Source organism: Heptranchias perlo, chromosome 2 (assembly GCF_035084215.1).
Source record: "Heptranchias perlo isolate sHepPer1 chromosome 2, sHepPer1.hap1, whole genome shotgun sequence".
Taxonomy (NCBI): Eukaryota; Metazoa; Chordata; class Chondrichthyes; order Hexanchiformes; family Hexanchidae; genus Heptranchias; species Heptranchias perlo.
In genome coordinates, this window is record NC_090326.1 from 1,327,746 (window position 1) to 1,349,861 (window position 22,116).

At 47.3% G+C, this 22,116-nt stretch overlaps 1 protein-coding gene across 1 annotated transcript in view; it reads left to right on the plus strand.

The window, feature by feature from the left end:
* LOC137300291 (probable G-protein coupled receptor 139) overlaps window positions 1-22,116 on the plus strand; it is a 47,401-nt gene that overhangs the window by 10,752 nt on the left and 14,533 nt on the right. The window contains exon 2 of the mRNA XM_067969399.1: window positions 13,325-13,477. Coding sequence (XP_067825500.1) covers window positions 13,325-13,477 — 153 coding nt within the window. The remainder of the gene's footprint in view (window positions 1-13,324; window positions 13,478-22,116) is intronic.

Here is a 22,116-nt window from a genome sequence, read left to right on the forward strand (position 1 = left end):
AGGTTCAGTTTTGTACAAAAAGAAACTGTGACCACAACGTGTTTCCAACACGCCGCCTTTTAATTTCACGTCAGACACTCTAACATTGGAGCACGAGGTGTCGGCAGCGAGCTGATGACCTTCATGTGTAGATGGGCTTTGCAGACGCTTCGTGTTACACAAGGTTTTGACAGGGTAGATGCTGAGAGGTTGTTTCCCCTCGCTGGCGAGTCTAGAACTAGGGGGCACAGTCTCAGAATAAGGGGTCGGCCGATTAAGACTGAGATGAGGAAGAATTTCTTCACTCAGAGGCTTGTGAATCTTTGGAATTCTCTACCCCAGAGGGCTGTGGATGCTGAGTCACTGAATATATTCAAGGCTGAGAGCAATAGATTTTTGGACTCCAGGGAAATCAATGGATATGGGGATTGGTCGGGAAAGTGGAGTTGAGGTCGAAGATCAGCCATGATCTTATTAATTGGTGGAGCAGGCTCAAGGGGCCGTATGGCCTACTCCTGCTCCTAATTCTTTTGTTCTTATGAGTACGCTGTTGTTTCATAAACTGTGCGAGTGTGACGTTCATATATGAAGTGTGGGTGTGTACATATGAGTGTGACGTTTACGTACAAAGTGAGGAATGAACCAGAGAGGCAATTCTCCCCGGGGTTATATTTTCTTCCAAGTGGATGACACAAGATGTAATTTGTTGTGGTGCTGAAATAGCTCAGTTGGGAGAGCCACTTTAACAGTTTCCAGTTACACGGCCCTAACCGTCTCCTTTTTACCATGCCGTCCAGTCCCTCTACACCTCCATCCCCCACCAGGACAGCCTGCAGGCCCTCTGCTTCTTCCTTGAACAGGGGCTCAACCAGTCCCCATCCACCACCACCCTCCTCCGCCTGGCTGAACTTGTTCTTACGTTGAACAACTTCTCCTTTGAATCCACTCACTTCCTCCAAATAAAAGGTGTCGCTATGGGAACCTGTATGGGTCCAGGCTATGCCTGCCCTTTTATGGGTCCATCTCCAACTCTTCCCTTAGCTTCATTGACTTCTCTATTTCCATCTCGGGGGACAGGCTGTCAACCAATATCTACTATAAGCCCACCGACTCCCACAGCTACCTTGATTGCACTTCCTCCCAGCCCACTGCCTGTGAGGACTCTATTCCCTTCTCCCAGTTTCTCCGTTTCCGTCACATCTGTTCTGACGATACCACCTTCCACACCAATGCTTCCGATATGTCTTCCTTTTTCCTCAAATGAGAATTCCCCTCCACTGCAGTTGACAGGGCCCTCGACCGTGTCTGTCCCATTTCCCACACTTCAGCCCTCACCCCTTCCCCTCCCTCCCAGAACCATGATGGGGTCCCCCTTGTCCTCACCTTCTATCCCACCAGCCTCCACGTTCAACGTATCATCCTCCACCATTTCCACCACCTCCAGCACGATCCCACCAACAAACACATCTTCCCCTCCCCTCCCCTTTCAGCATTCCGAAGGGACCGCTCCCTCCGCGATACCCTGGTCCACTCTTCCATCACCCCCAACACCCGCTCTCCTCCCCACGGCACCTTCCCGTGCGAGCACAGGAGATACAACACCTGCCCCTTCACCTCCTCCCTTCCCACTGTCCAGGGCCCCAAACACTCCTTTCAGGTGAAACAGCAGTTCACTTGTACTTTTCAATTTAGTAAACTGTATTTGCTGCTCACGGTGCAGTCTCCCCTACATTGGGGAGACCAAACGCAGACTGGGTGATCACGTTGTTGAACACCTCCACTCAGTCCGCAAGTGTGACCCTGACCTTCCGGTCACTTGCCATTTTAATTCCCCGTCCCACTCTCACTCTGAACTCTCTGTCCTCGGCCTCTTACACTGTTCCAATGAAGCTCAACAGAAGCTCGAGGAACAGGACCTCATCTTTCGTTTAGGCAATTTACAACCTTCTGGACTCAACATTGATTTCAATAACTTCAAATCATAACCACTGCTCCCATTTTTTTGGTTCTGTTGCTGCCATTTACAGCCACTCCTGATCAATCTTTTGTTTCTTTACTTGTCCCATTCCCACCCTCCTTGCCTTGCACCATTGTCCCTTTTATCATTTAATCACTCCTGCCCTCCACCCTATCACAGACCTTCCCTTTTGTTCTTTCCTCCCCTCCCTCCCACCCGCCCCCCCACTTTCCCCGGCTCTGTACTTGCTTAAAACTTTAATCTTTAACATCTTCCAGTTCTGACAAAGGGTCAGCGACCTGAAACGTTAACTCTGTTTCTTTCTCCACAGATGCTGCCTGACTTGCTGAGCCTCTCCAGTATTTTCTGTTTTTATTTCCGTTGGGAGAGCGTTCAATACTGGATGTCGGCAGTTTAGGGGATTTAGTTTCTTCTTCTTTCGGACGATTATCGCATTTATTTATACTGAAATGTTATTCCCGCCCTTGGTGGATTGGGGATGAAATAGGGAGACATCAAGGATGGGAAATATTTCAATCGTATTCATTTAGTGTTTATTTCTCTAATTCCTTCAATCTACATTACTTATTGCATCACAGGAAGGCTACATGTTCATATCACGCTGGGTGACAGTTGCTTTTAGAGCTGATAGTATTCAGGATTGTTCCAGAATGAATGTTTTATTTGCTTTTTGTCAAAGTACAGAACCTTGCTCTAAAGTCTGTCTCCCGAGTTTCCCAGTTTCAGGGAGGTGTATCATTCTGCCCTCGACTTTTACGTAGAGAAACAAGCCATTTGGCCCAACTTAAATGCATCGATTCTATTTGCCTCAACTAGTCCTTGTGGTAGAGAGTTCCACATTCCGACCACACTCTGAGTAAAGAAGTTTATCCTGAATTCCTTATTGAATTTATTAGTGACTGCCTTATACGTATGAACACTAGTTCTGGTCTCCCCCCACAAGCGGAAACATTTTCTCTACGTCTACCCTATCAAATCCTTTCTTCATCTTAAAGACCTCTATCAGGTCACCCCTTGGTCTTCTCTTTTCTAGAGAAAAGAGTCCCAGCCTGTTCAGCCTTTCCTAATAAGTATATCCTCTCAGTTCTGGTATCATCCTTGTGAATCTTTTTTGCACCTTCCCTAATGCCTCTATACCCTTTAAATAATACGGAGACCAGAACTGTGCACAGTACTCTAAGTGTTGTCTAACTAAGGTTCTCTACATGTTTAATATAACTTCTTTGCTTATCAATTTTATCCCTCTAGAAGTGAACCCCGGTGCTTGGTTTGCTTTCTCATGGCCTTATTAACCTGTGTCGTTCCTTCTAGTGATTTGTGTATCTTTACCCCTGGACCCCTCTGATCCCCTACCACATTTAGACTCTTATTATCCAAACAGTCTGTCACCTCCTTATTCTTCTGACCAAAATGCACCACCTCACACTTACCTATATTGAAATTAATTTGCTATTTACACGCCCATTCTGCAAGTTTATTAATGTCTTCCTGTATTTTTCGCATTCTTCCCTTGTATTAACTACACCCCCCCCAATTCGGTGTCGTCTGCCAAATTTTGAAATTGAACTTCCGATTCCTGAGTCCAAATCATTAATGTGAATTGTGAACAACAGCAGTCCCAGCAGCGTTAAATTATGAACAACACTGGTCCCATCACCGATAATTTGAGAACAACAGTAGTCCCAGCACTTTTCATCTTGAACTGCGGTTGAAACTTTTGCAAGGAGGGAAAAGAAGTCCCCAAATCACTCCACGTGAATTTCAAGCGCTTTGGAAGAAGTTCAGTGCAAACAATCAGGACTTTAAATGCACCTCGGTGACCTGCACTTTCTTTGAATGAGTTTTGTTCGCCGTTGCATTCGACCATGAAATCGCTCTTGGCTTTCATCTCACTGAAGCAGAGTGAGGCCACGTTGTATCTGTCAGTGTGGAAGTGACGAGGTTGGGGTAAGTATAGGTCTTATCCAATTTTTGAAATCTCACCAAGCGCCAGGGAAAAGAAACTTGGAGTCGAACTGTCCCTGTCAGTGATGAGTTGAAGGGAATATCGCTCCAAGCTGATCTGGACAATGCGCAATGCAGCCGCACTGAAATTCCAAGTCCACCCTCTCGACACTCGGCAATCACATTAATGGAACTTTACTCTGACCCAGTGTCAACGTGCTGAAGTCGAGTCTTTCTGCGGCACATTCTTTCTGAACATCATAATCACTGGTTTAAGAGTGAAAACTGCCGTCCACTTCACTGTTAGTGCAAGAGACAACTTTGTAGATACCGTATAGTGTTACAGACCGCCTCGTTGGAACTGCTCATTTCAACTCGTCTCATTTTTAGCAATCCTGAACATTACTGAAAAAGAGGATGGTGAATCACAGCTCAAAAAACCAATGCTGTCCATCACCAGAGGACTGAATCTTCCAACATACAAGCATTTAGGGGCAAGGGGTGTTTGATGTTCAAAAATAAGACAGCACAGGTTTTCTCTTGTGCAAGTTTCACACCCTTTATTTTGGAAAAGTAAACTGATAGTAAACAACTGTTATTCTGATCGCTGCAACCTGAAGCTTTAGCTTGGTGCAAGCTGGCTGGCGTCCTGTGTCTGTGGTGCAATCGGTTAGTGCGTTCAGCTATTGACTGAAAGGTTGGTGTTTTGAGCACTGTGGCTGCAGTGTGTACCATCTACAAGGTGCATTGCAGCAACTCGCTGATCGACCTTTCTTAGGTCCAAAATAGATGACCCCACACTTTCCCCCATTGAATTCCACCTGCCACAGTTTTGCCCACTCACTGACTCAATCAAATTTAGACAAAGGGCTCTCTATTCCTGCATCCAAGTCATTAACAAATATCGTGAAAAGCTGAGGCCACACGACAGATCCCTCGGGAACACCACTAGTCACATCCTGCCAATTTCAGTACATATACATTGTCCCTACCCTCTGTGCCCTAACTCCTAACTACTTCTCTGGTCCACGCCAATAGATTGCCTGCAATTCCATGTGCTTTCATCTTTGTTAGCAGTCTCTTATGTGCAATCTTGGTGAATGCCTTCAGGAAGTCCATGTAATTGAAATTCGTAGACTTTACTTTATCTACCACGTTAGTTACCTTCTCAAATAATTCAACTCGATCCGTTAGACATGACTTACATCTTAAAATCCATCCTGGCTCTCTCTGATCAGCTCACAAGCTCAATCACTCTGTCCCTAATAACAGATTCTAGTAACTTCCCCACAACTGACGTTAGACTAATAGGCCTATAATTTCCTGGTTTATCTCTGGTACCCTTCTTAAATAATGGCAGTTTTCCAATCCAAGGGGACAATTCCTGAATCGAGAGAACTTTGGGAGATCACGACAAATGCATCCACAATTTCCTCACCTACTTATTCTAAGTCCCTCGGGTAGAAACCATTGGGTCTATCTTTAATCTCATTTGTTTCTCTGCACCATTTGTTTTACTTATTTTGAATTTAGTTGGTTCCTCCCCTTGATTTATTTTTACTTTTCCTCCTATCTCTGGTAATTTATCCTCATTCTCTGTTGTGAAGACGATGCAAAGTAACGATTTAGTAGGTCTGCCATTGCCTTATTTTCAATTTCAACATCACCTGTGTCTGTCATTAAGGGGCCCACATTACTCTTAGCCAACCACTCCCTTTTAATATATATATTTTTAAAAAACTTTACTTTTGTCCTCGATATCCCATGGATGTTTTTCTTGTATTCCCTTTTTGCAGTTCCAGCTACTTTATTTGTATCCCTTTGCTGTTCTTTATATCTCTCCCAGCCTGTGGGATCTCCACTGTTCTTTGCCTTCGTATAAGCCCTTTCTTCTAGTTTTATATTACCTCTCACTTCCCTTGTTGACCAAGGTCATTTGATTACACAAGTAGAGCTGTTGCTCTTTAATGTTATGAACAGGTCTTGTATTCTACCAAATAATTTTTTGAACAGCCCCCACTGTTCATCCACCGTTTTATCCATTCATTGATCTGCCCAGTCTGTTGTGACCAATCCATTCCTTATCCATCCAAAGTCAGCCTCACCTCAATTTAAAACATTGGTTCGTGACTCACCCTTCTCCATCATATAATGGTCACTGTTAGCCCAGTGTTCCCTTTCCGTTAGATTATTAAGTAGTTCAGGCTCATTACTCATTACTAAATCTAAGATGGCGTTTCTCTTGTTGTTTGAAGAACACATTGATCCAGAATACTGAGCTGAAAATGTTCAAGAAATTTGCTGCTCCGCTTCTGTGTGAAAGTTAAAGACTCCAATTATAATCACTCTGTTTTTGCAACAAGCTTCTCTGATCTCCGCTTCTGTGTATCCTGCTACTTTATCATTGCTATGTGGGGGTCCAGAAACAACTCCCACCATGGCTTGCATCCTTTTCTGTTACTCAATTCTACCAAAGTGTCTCTACTGCGTGCTCACCTGTACTGATATTCTCTCTTTGTAATGGTGTGATAGAGTTCTTTGTCAATATCGTTACTCCTCTGCCTTTTCCAATGTCCTTGTCCTTTGTAAAGACCTTATAACCTGAAATATTTATCACCGGCCAATCCCAGTTTGCAGTCATCGCTCAGTGATGGATGCTATGTCATACCCTGTAAGCTGAATTTGCGCTTCTAATTAATTTGTTTTATTTCTTATGCGACATGCATTAGTTTATAGAACTTTTAATTGGGAAATAAACCCTAACCTGCCCTTATGCCCTGATGTTGTGTTTAACACATTTGCTAAATAAGGTTGGTGAGCTGCAGGCACAAGTTAGCAACATGGGATTATGAAATACAGGCAATAATGGAGACCTGACTTAAACAAGGGGCGGAATAGGCATTTCATAATCCTGGCTACAAATATTCAGGGGAGGAGAAAAAGGAAGGGGGTGGGTTGGGGGCACCATTGATCAAAGATACTGTTACAACGGTAGAAAGGGATGATGTGCTTATGATCAAAGACAGAATCTATTTGGTTAGAATTAAGGAACAAGAGAGAAGCTGGTACTAGACTGGATGCATACTATAGATGACCAACGAGTGGGAGGGAGATAGAGCATCAAATTGGCAAGCAATTTGCAGAAAGATGCAAGAATTTGAGAGTAGTGACAATGGAGTACTTCATTTATCCTAATATAGACTGGGAAAATAGCAGTGTAAAGGGCAAAGCGGGGGAGCAATTATTGACATGTGCACAGGAGAACTTTCTTGATCAATATGTTTTCAGCCCAACGAGGATGCTGAATCTAGTCCTGGGTAATGAAATGGGGCGAGTGGAGCTTGATTCAATGAGTGAAGATTTGGAGCATCTTTAGAGTAGTTATGGAAAAGGCAAGGAAAATTCAAATTTGAAAATACTCAACTGGAGGAGAGCTTATTCCAGCGAGTTAGAAAAGGATCTTGTCCAAGTGGATTGGAATCAAAGATCGGCAGGTAAAACAGTAAATGAGCAATGGCAGTCTTTGAATGAGGAGACAGTTAGGATGCGGACTAGACACATTCATATGAGGGGGAAAGGTGCAGACTACAAATTTAGAGCTCCCTCGATGACAAACGAGCATTTGAAACAGCATTTTGTATATTCTGAACGCCCGTCACGTGGGTCCACAGTAAATCGACCACAATCTCGTCACCTACATGCTGACAGATACAAAGCGGTCATCCTGCTTCAGTGAGATGAAATCCGAGAGGGGTTTCAAGGTCGATTGCATTCAGAGGATGAGGAGGTCATTGAGGTGTCTTTAAAATTCCTGCTAGTTTGAATAGGAGTTCAAGATCAAAAGTCGAGGGCCTGTCTGGGATTTGAACGCAGGACCTAGCGCATATTTTAATTATCAACGCTACGGCGAGAATCATACCCCTAGATCAACGAACCGGATAATAAGCTAGCACGAAGCAGCGAAACGTGAGGGAGTGTTCTTGAGTGTCAGCGCCCACTTTTCCCAAATCTCCCTTAATGTACCGTAAATAAAAATGTGTCCGTACATTAATGAAAAATTATCAACGCAATTTCTTCTCTGCTGGGTTTTGTTCAGGGTTCCCAATGTTAAAGGTGATTGTGGACAGTAAATGAGAGTGGAGACACAGGTGTGAGGGCGCAGATACTCGGGTGTGAGGGCGCAGATACTCCGGTGTGAGGGCGCAGATACTCCGGTGTGAGGGCGCAGATACTCGGGTGTGAGGGCGCAGATACTCGGGTGTGAGGGCGCAGATACTCGGGTGTGAGGGTGCAGATACTCGGGTCTTTAAAAGTGGCAATGCAGGGAGCTAAAGCGAAATAACATGAAACTCACTCGCTCAATTCGCCCTACTGCAGTTTGTGAGCTGTTTGTTATTTGGATCCAACTAAAAAAAGCATCGACAAAGATATGATTGGAACCGCTGGTGTGAAGCACAATCGCGTTCACCACTCGGTCACCTCGCCATTGATCAGTGGAATCCAATTGGTTAAGTTCCAAAGGCAAAATAATTCTCAATGATCGTTTCCCACACAGAAGTCATCAACCAAGATGTGATTCATTTTATTTACAAGCGGAGGCTTGGAACTTTCTCATCGAGATTTTGGAAGTAGAAGCAAATAGATTAATAGAAAGACACAGAGTCAGCGATAGGATTCAAACTTCACTGAGCAGAAAACTACAATTCCAATCGGTCTGCCCGGGTGTCCTTTCAAAAGTAACAAAGAATCCAAGTCTCAAAAAATGTCGCCGACCATGTGGTGAATCTGGAAACTGAGACAGTGGACTAACCAGAGAAGGGTTGTTCTCGGGGTTTGAATTACGCTTCGGGTTTGATGATTAAAATATGCGAAGGGTCCTAAATTTGCACTCGGCTTTTAATCTTGAGCTGCTGTTAAACTATTCGGGATTTTAAAGGCACCTCAATGGTCTACTCGTCCTCTGAATACATTCTGCTTGTAATTGCAATCTACCTTGAAACCGCTCTCGTATTTCATCTCACTGAAGCAGAGTGTGACTGCTTTGTATGTGTCAGCGTGGAGGTGACGAGGTTGGGATTGATAACTGAGGGACATTGGTGTTCGGAATGTGCAAAATGCTGTTTCAAATGTTCGTTTTTCATCCAGGGAGCTCGACATTTCGATGCCCGTCCTATACCCAAACTATCTTCTCATTCAAAGCCTCCCATCGCTCATTTACTATTTTACCTGACAATCTTTGATTCCAATCCACCTGGGCCAGGATCCCTTTTCAACTTGCTGAAATTAGCTCTCCTCCTGTTGAGCGTTTTCATATTTAATTTTTCCTTGCATTTTCCATAACTGTGCTAAACCTAATGATATTGTGATTGTTTTTTCCCCACTGCTCCCCCCATTGAATAATGTTCCACTTAACCTCTTCATTCCCCAGGACTAGATCCAGCACTGCTTCCTGAATGCTGATGAGGGAGAGGGTTCCACTGAGGAGTGCAGCCAGAGCCAAGCCCACAGCACCATGGGTGACTCAGCTGTGTGGGGGGGGGGGAAGGTCAGGAGATCAATAGTGATAGGGGATTCAATCGTTAGGGGAACAGGCAGGTGTTTCTGTGGCTGCAGATGTGATTCCAGGATGGCATGTTGCCTCCCTGGTGCCAGGATCAAGGATGTTACTGAGCGGCTGCAGAACATTCTGAAGGGGGAGGGTGAACAGCCAGAGGTCATGGTCCATATAGGTACCAACGACATAGGCAGAAAGGGGGATGAGGTCCTGCAGGAAGAGATTAGGGAGTTAGGAAAGAGATTAATAAACAGGACCTCAAAGGTAGTAATCTCCAGATCACTCCCGGTGCCACGCGCTAGTGAGCATAGAAATAGGAGGAAAGGGCAGATGAACCGGTGGCTGGAGAGTTGATGCAGGAGAGATGGCTTTAGATTCCTGGGACATTGGGACATGTTCTGGAGAAGGTGGGACCTGTACAGGCCGGACGGGTTGTACCTCAACAGAGCTGGGCCCAATGTCCTTGCGGGGAGGTTCACTAGTCCTATGGGGGAGGGTTTAAAACTAATTTGGCATGGGGGATGAGCACCAGGATGTAACATTGGAAAGGAGAAACAAGGTGCAAAAATGAGTGGGAGAGACAGATAGCACTAGAGTAAGAAATAGTACAGTATTAGATGGGATCAGACTAGGAGAGAATACGAGAAGGTCTAAGATAGGCTTACAATTCATGTGTGTAAATGCAGGAAGCATAGTAAACAAGGTTGGTGAGCTATAGGTTCAATTAGCCACATGGAAATATGATGTTGTGGTGATAACGGAGACCTGGCTCAAAAAAAGGGCAGGATTGGGTACTCAATATTCCTGGAATCAAGGTATTCAGGAAAGTTCGGGAAGGAAAGAAAGGAGGGAGTTGGCAGTATTGATTAAGGAGAATATTGCAGTGCTGGAGAGAGAGGATGAGCTGCAGGGGCCATGTACAGAATCTATTTGGTTCGAGTTAAGAAACAATAGAGTTGCCATTACACTACTGGGTGTACTCTATAGGCCACCAACTAGTGGGAAAGATATCGAGAAGCAAATTAGCTGGGAAATTACAGAGATGTGCAAGAGCCATAGAGTAGTGATAATGGGGGACTTCAACTATCCTAATATAGTCTGGGATAGTAATAGTGTAAAGGGCAAAGATGGGGAAGAATTTTTGATGTGTGTTCAGGGAAACTTTCTTGAAGAGTATGTTCCTGTCCCAAAGAGGAAGGAGCATTACTGGATCTGGTCCTGGGAAATGAGATGGGCCAAGTGGAGCAAGTGTCAGTGGGAACATTTAGGGACTAGCGATCATAGTATTATAAGGTTTAGATTAGCTATGGAAAAGGACAAGGACCAGACTAAAGTAAAAATATTCAATTGGAGGAGGGCCAATTTCAGTGGGATGAGAACAGATCTGGCCCAGGTGAATTGGAATCAAAGATTGGCAGGTAAAACTGTAATTTAACAGTGGGCAATCTATAAAGAGGAGATGTTTCAGGTACAGTCTAAATACATTCCCATGAGGGGGAAAGGTAGGTAATTAACAACAGAGCTCCCTGATGACAAAAGAGATAGAGATTAAGACGAAGCGGAAAAAAGGGGCTTATGACAGATTCCAGGTTGATAATACAAGTGAGAATCAAGCTGAATATAAAAAGTAGATAAGAGGGGCAAAGAGAGAGTATGAGAATAGACTGGTGTCTAACAAAAAAGGGAATTCAAATGTCTTCTACAGGCATGTAAACAGTAAATGGGTAGTAAGAGGAGGGGTGCGATCGATTAGGGACCGAAAAGATCTATGCATGGAGGCAGAGGGCATGGCTGAGATACGAAATGAGTACTTTGCATCTGTTTTTACCAAGGAAGAAGATGCTGCCAAAGTCACAGTAAATGAAGAGATAGTTGAGATAAGAGATGGGCTAAAAATTGATAAAGAGGAGGTACTGGAAAGGCTGGCTGTACATAAAGTAGATAAGTCACCCGGTCTGGATGAGATGCATCCTTGGTTGCTGAAGGAAATTGCGGATGTACTGGCCATAATCTTCCAATCCTCCTTAGATACGGGGGTGGTGACAGAGGACTGGAGAATTGTGAATGTTACACCCTTGTTCAAAAAAGGGTGTAAGGATAAACCCAGCAACTATAGGCCAGTCAGTTTAATCTCGGTCGTGGGGAAACTTTTAGAAATGATAATCCGGGAGAACTTTCACAGTCACTTGGACAAGTGTGGATTAATAAAGGAAAGCCAGCATGGATTTGTTAAAGGCAAATCTTGTTCAACTGACTTGATAGAACCAAAGGCGACATGAGAGAAAACTTTTTTAGATGGCAAGTGGTTGTGATCTGGAATGCACTGCCTGAGGGGGTGGTGGAGGCAGATTCAATCATGGCTTTTAAAAGGGAATTGGATAGGTTCTGGAAGGAAAAAAAATTGCAGGGCTACGGGGATAGGTTTGAGGAGTGGGACTCGCTGGGTTGCTCTTGCAGAGAGCCGGCATGGACTCGTCGGGCCGAATGGCCTCCTTCCGTGCTGTAACTATTCTCTGATTCTAAATCTTTTCTTTACTTTTCTAAGAATAAACCAAGTTGCCTTTCCTCTTTTGATAACGTTTTGATTTGTTTCGCTTTAACCCATTTATTTTCTGAGACAGAATGTTTAAAGGGAGGGGGTGAGGGAGATATATCCAAAGATAATTACAAGAACTCCTGTCTCGACTGAAAAATCACAAAGCCTGGACATAATTTATTTCTGAAATTGGAATTGATAAAACAAATTGATGTGAGTTGCTGTTCAAGCATTCGAGAAGGGAACATTTACCTGTAGTTTAAGGGGATAATCAAATTATATTTTAAAATAAAAGGAGTTGAGTCTAAGGCCCTGATATTAGCGGGGAGGCGGGATGGCAGTGGGGGGAAGTGGGGGGCGATTGGGCACGTGGGTAACCCACCCAATAAAATCTCTCCATTCCCCACACTGTTGCAGGTAACTTGGAGCCGTTTAACGTGCCTTCCAGGTTTGACATCGGAAAGCTGCGTCGCGGGCGGACTGCGCACCCGCATCACAGGCTGTCAGCTGGAGGAGCTCTATTTAAAGGGGCAGTCCTCCAATGGCTGCTCCTGGAGCAAACACCCACACACCACAATGGAGCAGCACAGGGGAAAGGCTGCTCCGAGACTCAGTGATGCCTCACTCCAGGTGCTACTGGATGGGGTGAGGAGAAGGAGGGATGGCTTTTACCCAGTGGAAGGGAGGAAGTGGCCTGCCTCTGTCACCAAGAAGGCCTGGCTCGAGGTGGCAGAGGAGGTCACCAGCAGCAGCAACACCTCCCGCACCTGGATCCAGTGCAGGAAGTGCTTCAATGACCTAACTAGGTCAGTCAAAGTGAGTACACTTACTCATTCTCCTACATTCCATCTTCCACATCACCGCCCCCACCCCCCAACTCATTCCACACTGCCAACACTACTCTATCACATCACTCCTCACACCCACTCAAACCTCATCCTCAACCTACCTGCACTTCCTCACCAATTCCTCACCTCCCCATTACTCACCCCACCACTACCACTCAACCCAATCCTCATACAATGTCTTGGCTCTGTCTCATACTCACCCTCTGATGCATCTTTTTCATGGTCAGCCTCACCCAAACCAATGCATTCATCGGTTGGCCATGTCACCATCACTTATTCACGTGTCTGTACTTTCTCCCCTGAAAGGAAAAGAGAGCCCAGAATGCACGGGGGAGGGTGAGGACCGGAGGGGGCTGCAGACAAACATCTGGTAACAGAACTTTACATTCAGCACTCACAATAGTAAATGATGTTAACATGTCTTGCCATCTTCAGCACCTCAACATCTGTCATCATACTTAATATTGCCTTCTGTTCTCTTACAGGGCCTTCAGCGACTGCTGTGATGGCGGAGGACGATTCCTCAGAGTACTTGCTGGCCTCTGAGAGTGCACCGTCACATCTGAGTGAGCCATCCACCAGCACAGATACTCACCCCTCGGAGGGTCCCCGTCCGCAGCTAGTTGGGGTCGCACATGGTGAGTTACCACACAGATGTGAGCATGAGCAGACACTGGTGGCAGGGGCAGCTGTGGAGAGTCCCGTCGGTGGGAGCACTCTTCTCCAGGCTCTGCTCACCTGGACACAGATGCTGAACCCTGGGGGCCAACCTTTAAAAGGAGAATGATCGAGGGGCAGCAGCACATTTGTGAGGTGCTGGAACAGGTGCCATGCGCACTCTCCACAATCGCGCAGAGGATGGAGGAGTCCAACTCTTGCATAAGTGGAATGGTGGCACAGGTACAGGAGGGAATCTCTGAGATGCTGTCACAGGGACGTGAGGGCATCTCTGAGATAGTGTCGCGGGTGAGTGCAGGAATGTCTGCAATGGAGGGAAGGCTAGCATCCATGGAGCTTCAAGCATGGCTCACCAATGAGTCCATTGAGACCCTGACAACGGCCCTTCAGACTCATGGTGAACAACATTCTGCCATTTTAAACAGGCAGGCTGACCTTACAAGGCTTCACACATGTCCTCCAAACTGTCGTCCAGCAGAGTGGTAGGAGTGGCCTGTCCCAAAGGAGAGATGATGGTGAAAGGGGACATGGAAGTGGGGACACCCCTCAAAGTGCCCCCATTTCTCACCTGTTGCCCCCCCTCTTAACCAATACCCGCAATGCTGCCTCCTCGCCAGGTGGCCGAGTCTGCCCCAGTACAGGTGCAGGTGGAGCAGTTTTTGGAGGGGCCCTCATGGGCAACAAAACCCAGAGGGCGTAGGCCCAAAGCATCTAATCGGTCAGGGGATGAACAAGAGCAACCTGCCACTACCTCTGCTGCAGCCACAGGGGAGGCACCACGTAGAATTAGTCGGAAGCGAAAGGTGAAGGTTTTGTGAGCACGAAGGGGATGCACAAGGGTGTTTGACGGTTGGTCATGTTTTTGATTTATATTTGCTTTCTTTAAACGCACATTAAATATTATTATTGTCACCACGTCTTGGCCATTCTTGACTGGGTTCTGTAATAAGGCCCTTTCATAAAGTTTACCATGAACACCCACACTTGATGTCACCCATTGGGTCGCTCTACAGTGGTTGTATGTGTAGTTGCAGGCCTGTTTTGTGTGTGGTGGGGGGGGAGGCGGAGGAAGGGGGCTGTTGTGGGCACTGCCCTGTCCAGGTGGTGAGGACTGGACTCTTCACACTGTCTGATGTTTGGAGAACCGTTCACATACCAGTGACCCTGGCCTCACGAGCAGCCAGGTGAGCCGCTGTTCTGCCCATGAGTTGCTCCTGCAGCTCCTCCTCCCCCTCCGCCTTCTCCTCCTCAATGTGGGTGGCAGATGTGGACGGGACCTTCTCAAGTGGCACCCCTCTCTGTTGTGCCATGTTGTGCAGGGCACAACTCACGACTATAATGTGTCCCACTCTGTCTGGTGCGTATTGAAGCGCTCCCCCAGAACCATCAAGGCACCTAAATCGCATCTTGAGCAGCCCTATAACATGCTCAATTGTAGACCTGGTAGCGATGTGGCTGTCGTTGTATCGACACTGTTGCTCGGTGGTGGGCTTCCTCAGAGGTGTCATGAGTCACATGTGTAGGAGGTATCCCTTGTCCCCGAGGAGCCAGCCCTTGCGGTTGTTCGGTGCGTGGAAGAGGGGCGGGTTGTTGGACTCCTGGAGGATGAAGGAATCATGGCAGCTGCCAGGGAATCTGGTGCACACGTGAAGGAATCTCTTGTGGTGGTCACAAACGAGCTGAGTGTTGATGGAGTGATAGCCCTTCCTGTTGATGAACAGTCCTGGCTCGTGTGGAGGTGCTCGTATTGCTATATGGGTGCAATCGATTACACCCTGCACCCATGGGAAGCCAGCCACAGCGTGAAATCCCACTGCCCTCTCCGTCTGGCTGAGGTCGTCCATGGGGAAGTTGACGTAGTGCGAGGTCCTGCGAAACAAGCTGTCGGTGACCTGCCTTATGCACTCGTGTGCAGACGACTGAGAGACCCTGGCGATGTCCCCGGTGGCAACTTGGAATGATCCGGAGGCGAAGAAGTTGAGGGCAGTGGCGACTTTGACAGCGACAGGTAAGGAGATGCTGCTCGGCATGAAGGAGGCTGCAGATGTCTGCGACTACCTGGCGACTGACTCTGAGCCTCCGTATGCACTGCTCCTCAGAGAGGTCCAGGAAGCTGAGCCTCGGTCTGTAGACCCTGTGGCGAGGGTAGTGCCTCCTGCGACATCGCTCTCACTGTTGTTGCCCTCCGTGCTCTTGTGCAGGTGCCTGTGGTGCAGCACTGTGTGTGGAGCTCCACGGGGCGGAGGTGGACGCCGTGCCTGACAAGACTGATGATGTTGCTCGTCCTCGGATGAAGTGGTGATTTCAGACATGGTGCCCCCCACATCCTGACGGTGTGAGTTTGAGGGGGTCTGCAAAATAGGTAAATATGTTTGCACAGCAGAGTTTTGGGTGGAAAGTAAGAATTTTGAGCGAAAACACAAAGGTGTTGCAGCCAAAACTTTGTCTGAAGTGACAGAGTGCCCTGCTGCAATAAATGAGGTTTTCTTCAATATCTGTCAAATAAGAATTTGCATCTCCCACTGGATTTGTTTCAATTCGTTCATGGGATGTGGGCGTTGCTGGCGAGGCCAGCATTTATTGCCCATGTCTAATTGCCATTGAGAAGGTGGTGGTGAGCCGCCTTCTTGAACCGCTGCACTCCGTGTGGTGAAGGTTCTCCCACAGTGCTGTTAGGAAGGGAGTTCCAGGATTTTCACCCAGCGACGATAAAGGAACGGCGATATATTTCCAAGTCGGGATGGTGTGTGACTTGGAGGGGAATGTGCAGGTGGTGTTGTTACCATGTGCCTGCTGCTCTTGTCCTTCTAGGTGGTAGAGGTCGTGGGTTTGGGAGGTGCTGTCGAAGAAGCCTTGGCGAGTTGCTGCAGTGCATCCTGTGGATGGTACACACTGGAGCAACTGTGCGCCGATGTTGAAGGGAGTGAATGTTTAGGGTGGTGGATGAGGTGCCAGTCAAGCAGGCTACTTTGTCCTGGATGCTGTCGAGCTTCTTAAGTGTTGTTGGAACTGCACTCATCCAGGCAAGTGGAGAGTATTCCATCACACTCCTGACTTGTGCCTTGTAGAAGGTGGAAAGGCGTTGGGGAGTCAGGAGGTGAGTCACTCACCACAGAATACCCAGCCTTTGACCTGCACTTGTAGCCACAGTATTTATGTGGCTGGTCCAGTTAAGTTACTGGTCAATGGTGACCCCCAGGATGTTGATGGTGGGGGATTCGGCGATGGTAATGCCGTTGAATGTCAAGGGGAGGTGGTTAGGCGCCCTCTTGTTGGAGATGGTCATTGCCTGGTAATTGTCTGGTGCGAATGTTACTTGCCACTTATGAGCTCGGACTGCTTCATTATTTGAGGGGTTGCGAATGGAACTGAACACTGTGCAATCATCAGCGAGCATCCCCATTTCTGACCTTATGATGGAGGGAAGGTCATTGGTGAAGCAGCTGATGATGGTTGGGCTGAGGACACTGTCCTGAAGAACACCTGCAGCAATGTCCTGGGGCTGAGATGATTGGCCTCCAACAACCACTACCACCTTCCTTTGTGCTAGGTATGACTCCAGCCACTGGAGAGTTTTCCCCCTAATTCCCATGGACTTCAATTTTACTCGGGCTCCTTGGTGCCACACTCGGTCAAAAGCTGCCTTGATGTCAAGGGCAGTCACTCTCACCTCACCTCTGGAACTCAGCTCTTTTGTCCATGTTTGGACCAAGGCTGTAATGAGGTCTGGAGCCGAGTGGTCCTGGCGGAACCCAAACTGAGCATCGGTGAGCAAGTGCCGCTTGATAGCACTGTCGACGACACCTTCCATCACTTTGCTGATGATTGAGAGTAGACTGATGGGGCGGTAATTGGCCGGATTGGATTTGTCCTGCTTTTTGTGGACAGGACATACCTGGGCAATTTTCCACATTGTCGGGTGGATGCCAGTGTTGCAGCTGTACTGGAACAGCTTGGATAGAGGCGCAGCAAGTTCTGGAGCACAAGTCTTCAGCACTACAGCTGGGATGTTGTCGCGGCCCATAGCCTTTGCTGTATCCAGTGCACTCAGCCGTTTCTTGATATCACGTGGAGTGAATCGAATTGGCTGAAGACTGACTTCTGTGATGGTGGGGATATCGGGAGGAGGCCGAGATGGATCATCCACTCGGCACTTCTGGCTGAAGATGGTTGCAATCGCTTCAGCCTTGTCTTTTGCACTCACGTGCTGGACTCCGCCATCATTGAGGATGGGGATGTTTACAGAGCCTCCTCCCGTTAGTTAATTAATTGTCCACCACCATTCATGACTGGATGTGGCAGGACTGCAGAGCTTTGATCTGATCCGTTGGTTGTGGAATCGCTTAGCTCTGTCTATAGCATGTTGCTTCCGCTGTTTAGCATGCATGTAGTCCTGAGTTGTAGCTTCACCAGGTTGGCACCTCATTTTTAGGTACGCCTGGTGCTGCTCCTGGCTTGCTCTTCTACACTCCTCATTGAACCAGGGTTGATCCCCTGGCTTGTTGGTCATGGTGGAGTGAGGAATATGCCGGGCCATGAGGTTACAGATTGTGCTGGAATACAATTCTGCTGCTGCTGATGGCCCACAGTGCCTCATGGATGCCCAGTTTTGTGCTGCTAGATTTGACACATATTTCAATCTGTGTCACTCAGTATCAGGTTATGTTGACTGACACACATTACAATCTGTGTGAATCAGTGGGCTCTATTTTCGGATGTCCGAGACGGCGGGTTCGTGGCGGGGTGGGGGGGGGGGGGCTCCGAAAATCGGGGATTCCCGGGGTGGGTCCGTAGCCCGGCTCCAACCTGCCCACTTCCGGGTTCCCCAGTGACGCGCTTAGATGCGCGAGCAGCCCCCGCATGCAGGACTCCCACCGGCAATTAAAGCCAGTGGGATCCCACTTAAACCAATTAATTAGATCGTTCAGGTCATTTGCAGACCTGATTTGTAGGATATTTTAGGAGGGGTGGGGTTTTCAACTCAAACTGAGCGTGTTTCCCGTACTGGGGGAAACACTCCCAGTTGAAATGGATGTGTTGCAGCATCAGCCTGTGGCAGCTGCAAAGGTCCATTTGACAGGTGTGGGAGGGAGACCCTCACTCATTGCAGGAGGCCACTCTGTCACTTGGGACAAAGTTTGGCCTCCACCACCACCTACCTTGTGGACCCCCTCAAACGTACATCTTCCCGATGGGGGCCGCCGTAGCTGCAGTCATGACCTCCTCAGAGGGCGAACAGCCTCACCAGCCTCGCCGGCCACGCCGTCCACCTCTGACACGTGGAGCTCCACAACACTGTGCTGTGACACATCGACCTGCACAGCAGGAGGGAGGGCAATGGCAGAGAGAGATGCATCGCAGAAGGCACTACCCTCGCCACAGGGTCTACAGACCAAGGCTCAGCTTCCTGGACCTCTCTGAGCAGCAGTGCACACGGAGGCTCAGAGTTACTCAACATGTAGTCGTGGACATCTGCAGCCTCCTTCATGCCGAGCTGCTCCCGGCTGGCCCGAGCACCATCTTCTTATCTGTCGCTGTCAAAGTCAACACTGCTCTTAACAACTTCTCCTCCGCATCCTTCCAGGGTGCCACCGGGGACATCGCCGACGTCTCTCAGTCGTCTGCACAGAAGAGCCCTGCAAATACACCTACACACACTCTGCAGTGACACAATGGGTGGCATCAGGTGTGGGTCTTCAAGGTGATCCTCAGGAAAGGGCATTATTGCACAAGCCAGTCAAGAATGGCTAAGACGCGGCAGTAGTGGTAACAATATAATATGTAATGTGAGTTGATCAGAAATCAAATATAAGTAAAAACCATGACAAACCCTCAAACACCCTTGTGCATCCCCTTCATGCTCACGACACGTTTGCCTTACGCTGCCTACTGCACATATGTGATGCATGCCCTGTGGCTGCAGCACAGGTAGTGACAAGTTGAGTGAGGCTGGCCGTGAAAGAGATGCATGAGAGGGTGAGTATGAGATAGTGCCATGAGATTGTATGAAGATTGGGTTGAGTGGTAGTGGTGGGATGAGTACTGGCGAGGTGAGTAAGTGCAGGTAAGATGAGGATGAGGTTTGAGTGGGTGTGAGGAATGATGTGACAGAGTAGTGTGGGCAGTGCAGAAGGAGATGTGGGGTGGGGGCGGTGATGTGGCAGACGGAGTGTAGGGGAATGAGTAAGTGTACTCACTTTGGTTGACCTACTTAGGTCATTGGAGCACCTCCTGCACTGTATGCAGGTGCAAGATATGTTGGTGGTGCAGGTGACCTCCTCTGCCACCTCGAGCCAGGCCTTTGTGGTGGCAGAGGCAGGCCGCTTCCTCCCGCCCGCCGGGGAGAAGATCTCTGTCCTCCCCCTCCTCCTCACCCCATCCAGTAGGACCTGGAGTGAAGCATCATTAAACCTGGGAGCAGCCTTCCCCCTGGGCTGCTCCATGCTGTAATTTTGGCTCCATTTTGCAGCATCAGTCAGTGGAGGACTGCCCCTTTAAATAGGGCTCCTCCAGCGGACAGCCTATGATGTGGGTGCGCAGTCCACCCACTGTGCAGCTTTCCAGCGCGAATCCCGGAAGCCAAGATAAGTGGCTTCAGTTAGGCTGCGATCGCGTGCGGAGGACCCCGAATTCACTGGGCGGGTTACTCACGTGCCCAGTCAACCCACCGCTGCCAACCCACCTCCCTCCTAAAATCAAGCCCAGTATCTCGGTCTGTTTACTGACACACATTACAACCTGTGTCAGTCAGTATCCGGGTATGTTTACTGACACACATTACAATCTGTGTCACTCAGTATCCGGGTCTGTTTACTGACACACATTACAATCTGTGTCACTCAGTATCCGGGTATGTTTACTGACACACATTACAATCTGTGTCACTCAGTATCCGGGTATGTTTACTGACACACATTACAATCTGTGTCACTCAGTATCCGGGTATGTTTACTGACACACATTACAATCTGTGTCACTCAGTATCCGGGTATGTTTACTGACACACATTACAATCTGTGTCACTCAGTATCCGGGTATGTTTACTGACACTCATTACAATCTGTGTCACTCAGTATCCGGGTATGTTTACTGACACTCATTACAATCTGTGTCACTCAGTATCCTGGAATGTTTACTGACACTCATTACAATCTGTGTCAGTCAGTATCCGGGTATGTTTACTGACACACATTACAATCTGTGTCAGTCAGTATCTCGGTCTGTTTACTGACACACATTACAATCTGTGTCAGTCAGTATCTCGGTCTGTTTACTGACACACATTACAACCTGTGTCAGTCAGTATCCGGGTATGTTTACTGACACTCATTACAATCTGTTTCACTCAGTATCCTGGAATGTTTACTGACACTCATTACAATCTGTGTCAGTCAGTATCCGGGTATGTTTACTGACACACATTACAATCTGTGTCAGTCAGTATCTCGGTCTGTTTACTGACACTCATTACAACCTGTGTCAGTCAGTATCCGGGTATGTTTACTGACACACATTACAATCTGTGTCACTCAGTATCCGGGTATGTTTACTGACACTCATTACAATCTGTGTCACTCAGTATCCTGGAATGTTTACTGACACTCATTACAATCTGTGTCAGTCAGTATCCGGGTATGTTTACTGACACACATTACAATCTGTGTCAGTCAGTATCTCGGTCTGTTTACTGACACACATTACAATCTGTGTCAGTCAGTATCTCGGTCTGTTTACTGACACACATTACAACCTGTGTCAGTCAGTATCCGGGTATGTTTACTGACACTCATTACAATCTGTTTCACTCAGTATCCTGGAATGTTTACTGACACTCATTACAATCTGTGTCAGTCAGTATCCGGGTATGTTTACTGACACACATTACAATCTGTGTCAGTCAGTATCTCGGTCTGTTTACTGACACACATTACAATCTGTGTCACTCAGTATCCGGGTATGTTTACTGACACACATTACAATCTGTGTCACTCAGTATCCGGGTATGTTTACTGACACACATTACAATCTGTGTCAGTCAGTATCTCGGTCTGTTTACTGACACACATTACAACCTGTGTCAGTCAGTATCCGGGTATGTTTACTGACACACATTACAATCTGTGTCAGTCAGTATCTCGGTCTGTTTACTGACACACATTACAACCTGTGTCAGTCAGTATCCGGGTATGTTTACTGACACACATTACAATCTGTGTCAGTCAGTATCTCGGTCTGTTTACTGACACACATTACAATCTGTGTCACTCAGTATCCGGGTATGTTTACTGACACACATTACAATCTGTGTCACTCAGTATCCGGGTATGTTTACTGACACACATTACAATCTGTGTCAGTCAGTATCTCGGTCTGTTTACTGACACACATTACAACCTGTGTCAGTCAGTATCCGGGTATGTTTACTGACACACATTACAATCTGTGTCAGTCAGTATCTCGGTCTGTTTACTGACACACATTACAATCTGTGTCAGTCAGTATCCGGGTATGTTTACTGACACACATTACAATCTGTGTCACTCAGTATCCGGGTATGTTTACTGACACACATTACAATCTGTGTCACTCAGTATCCGGG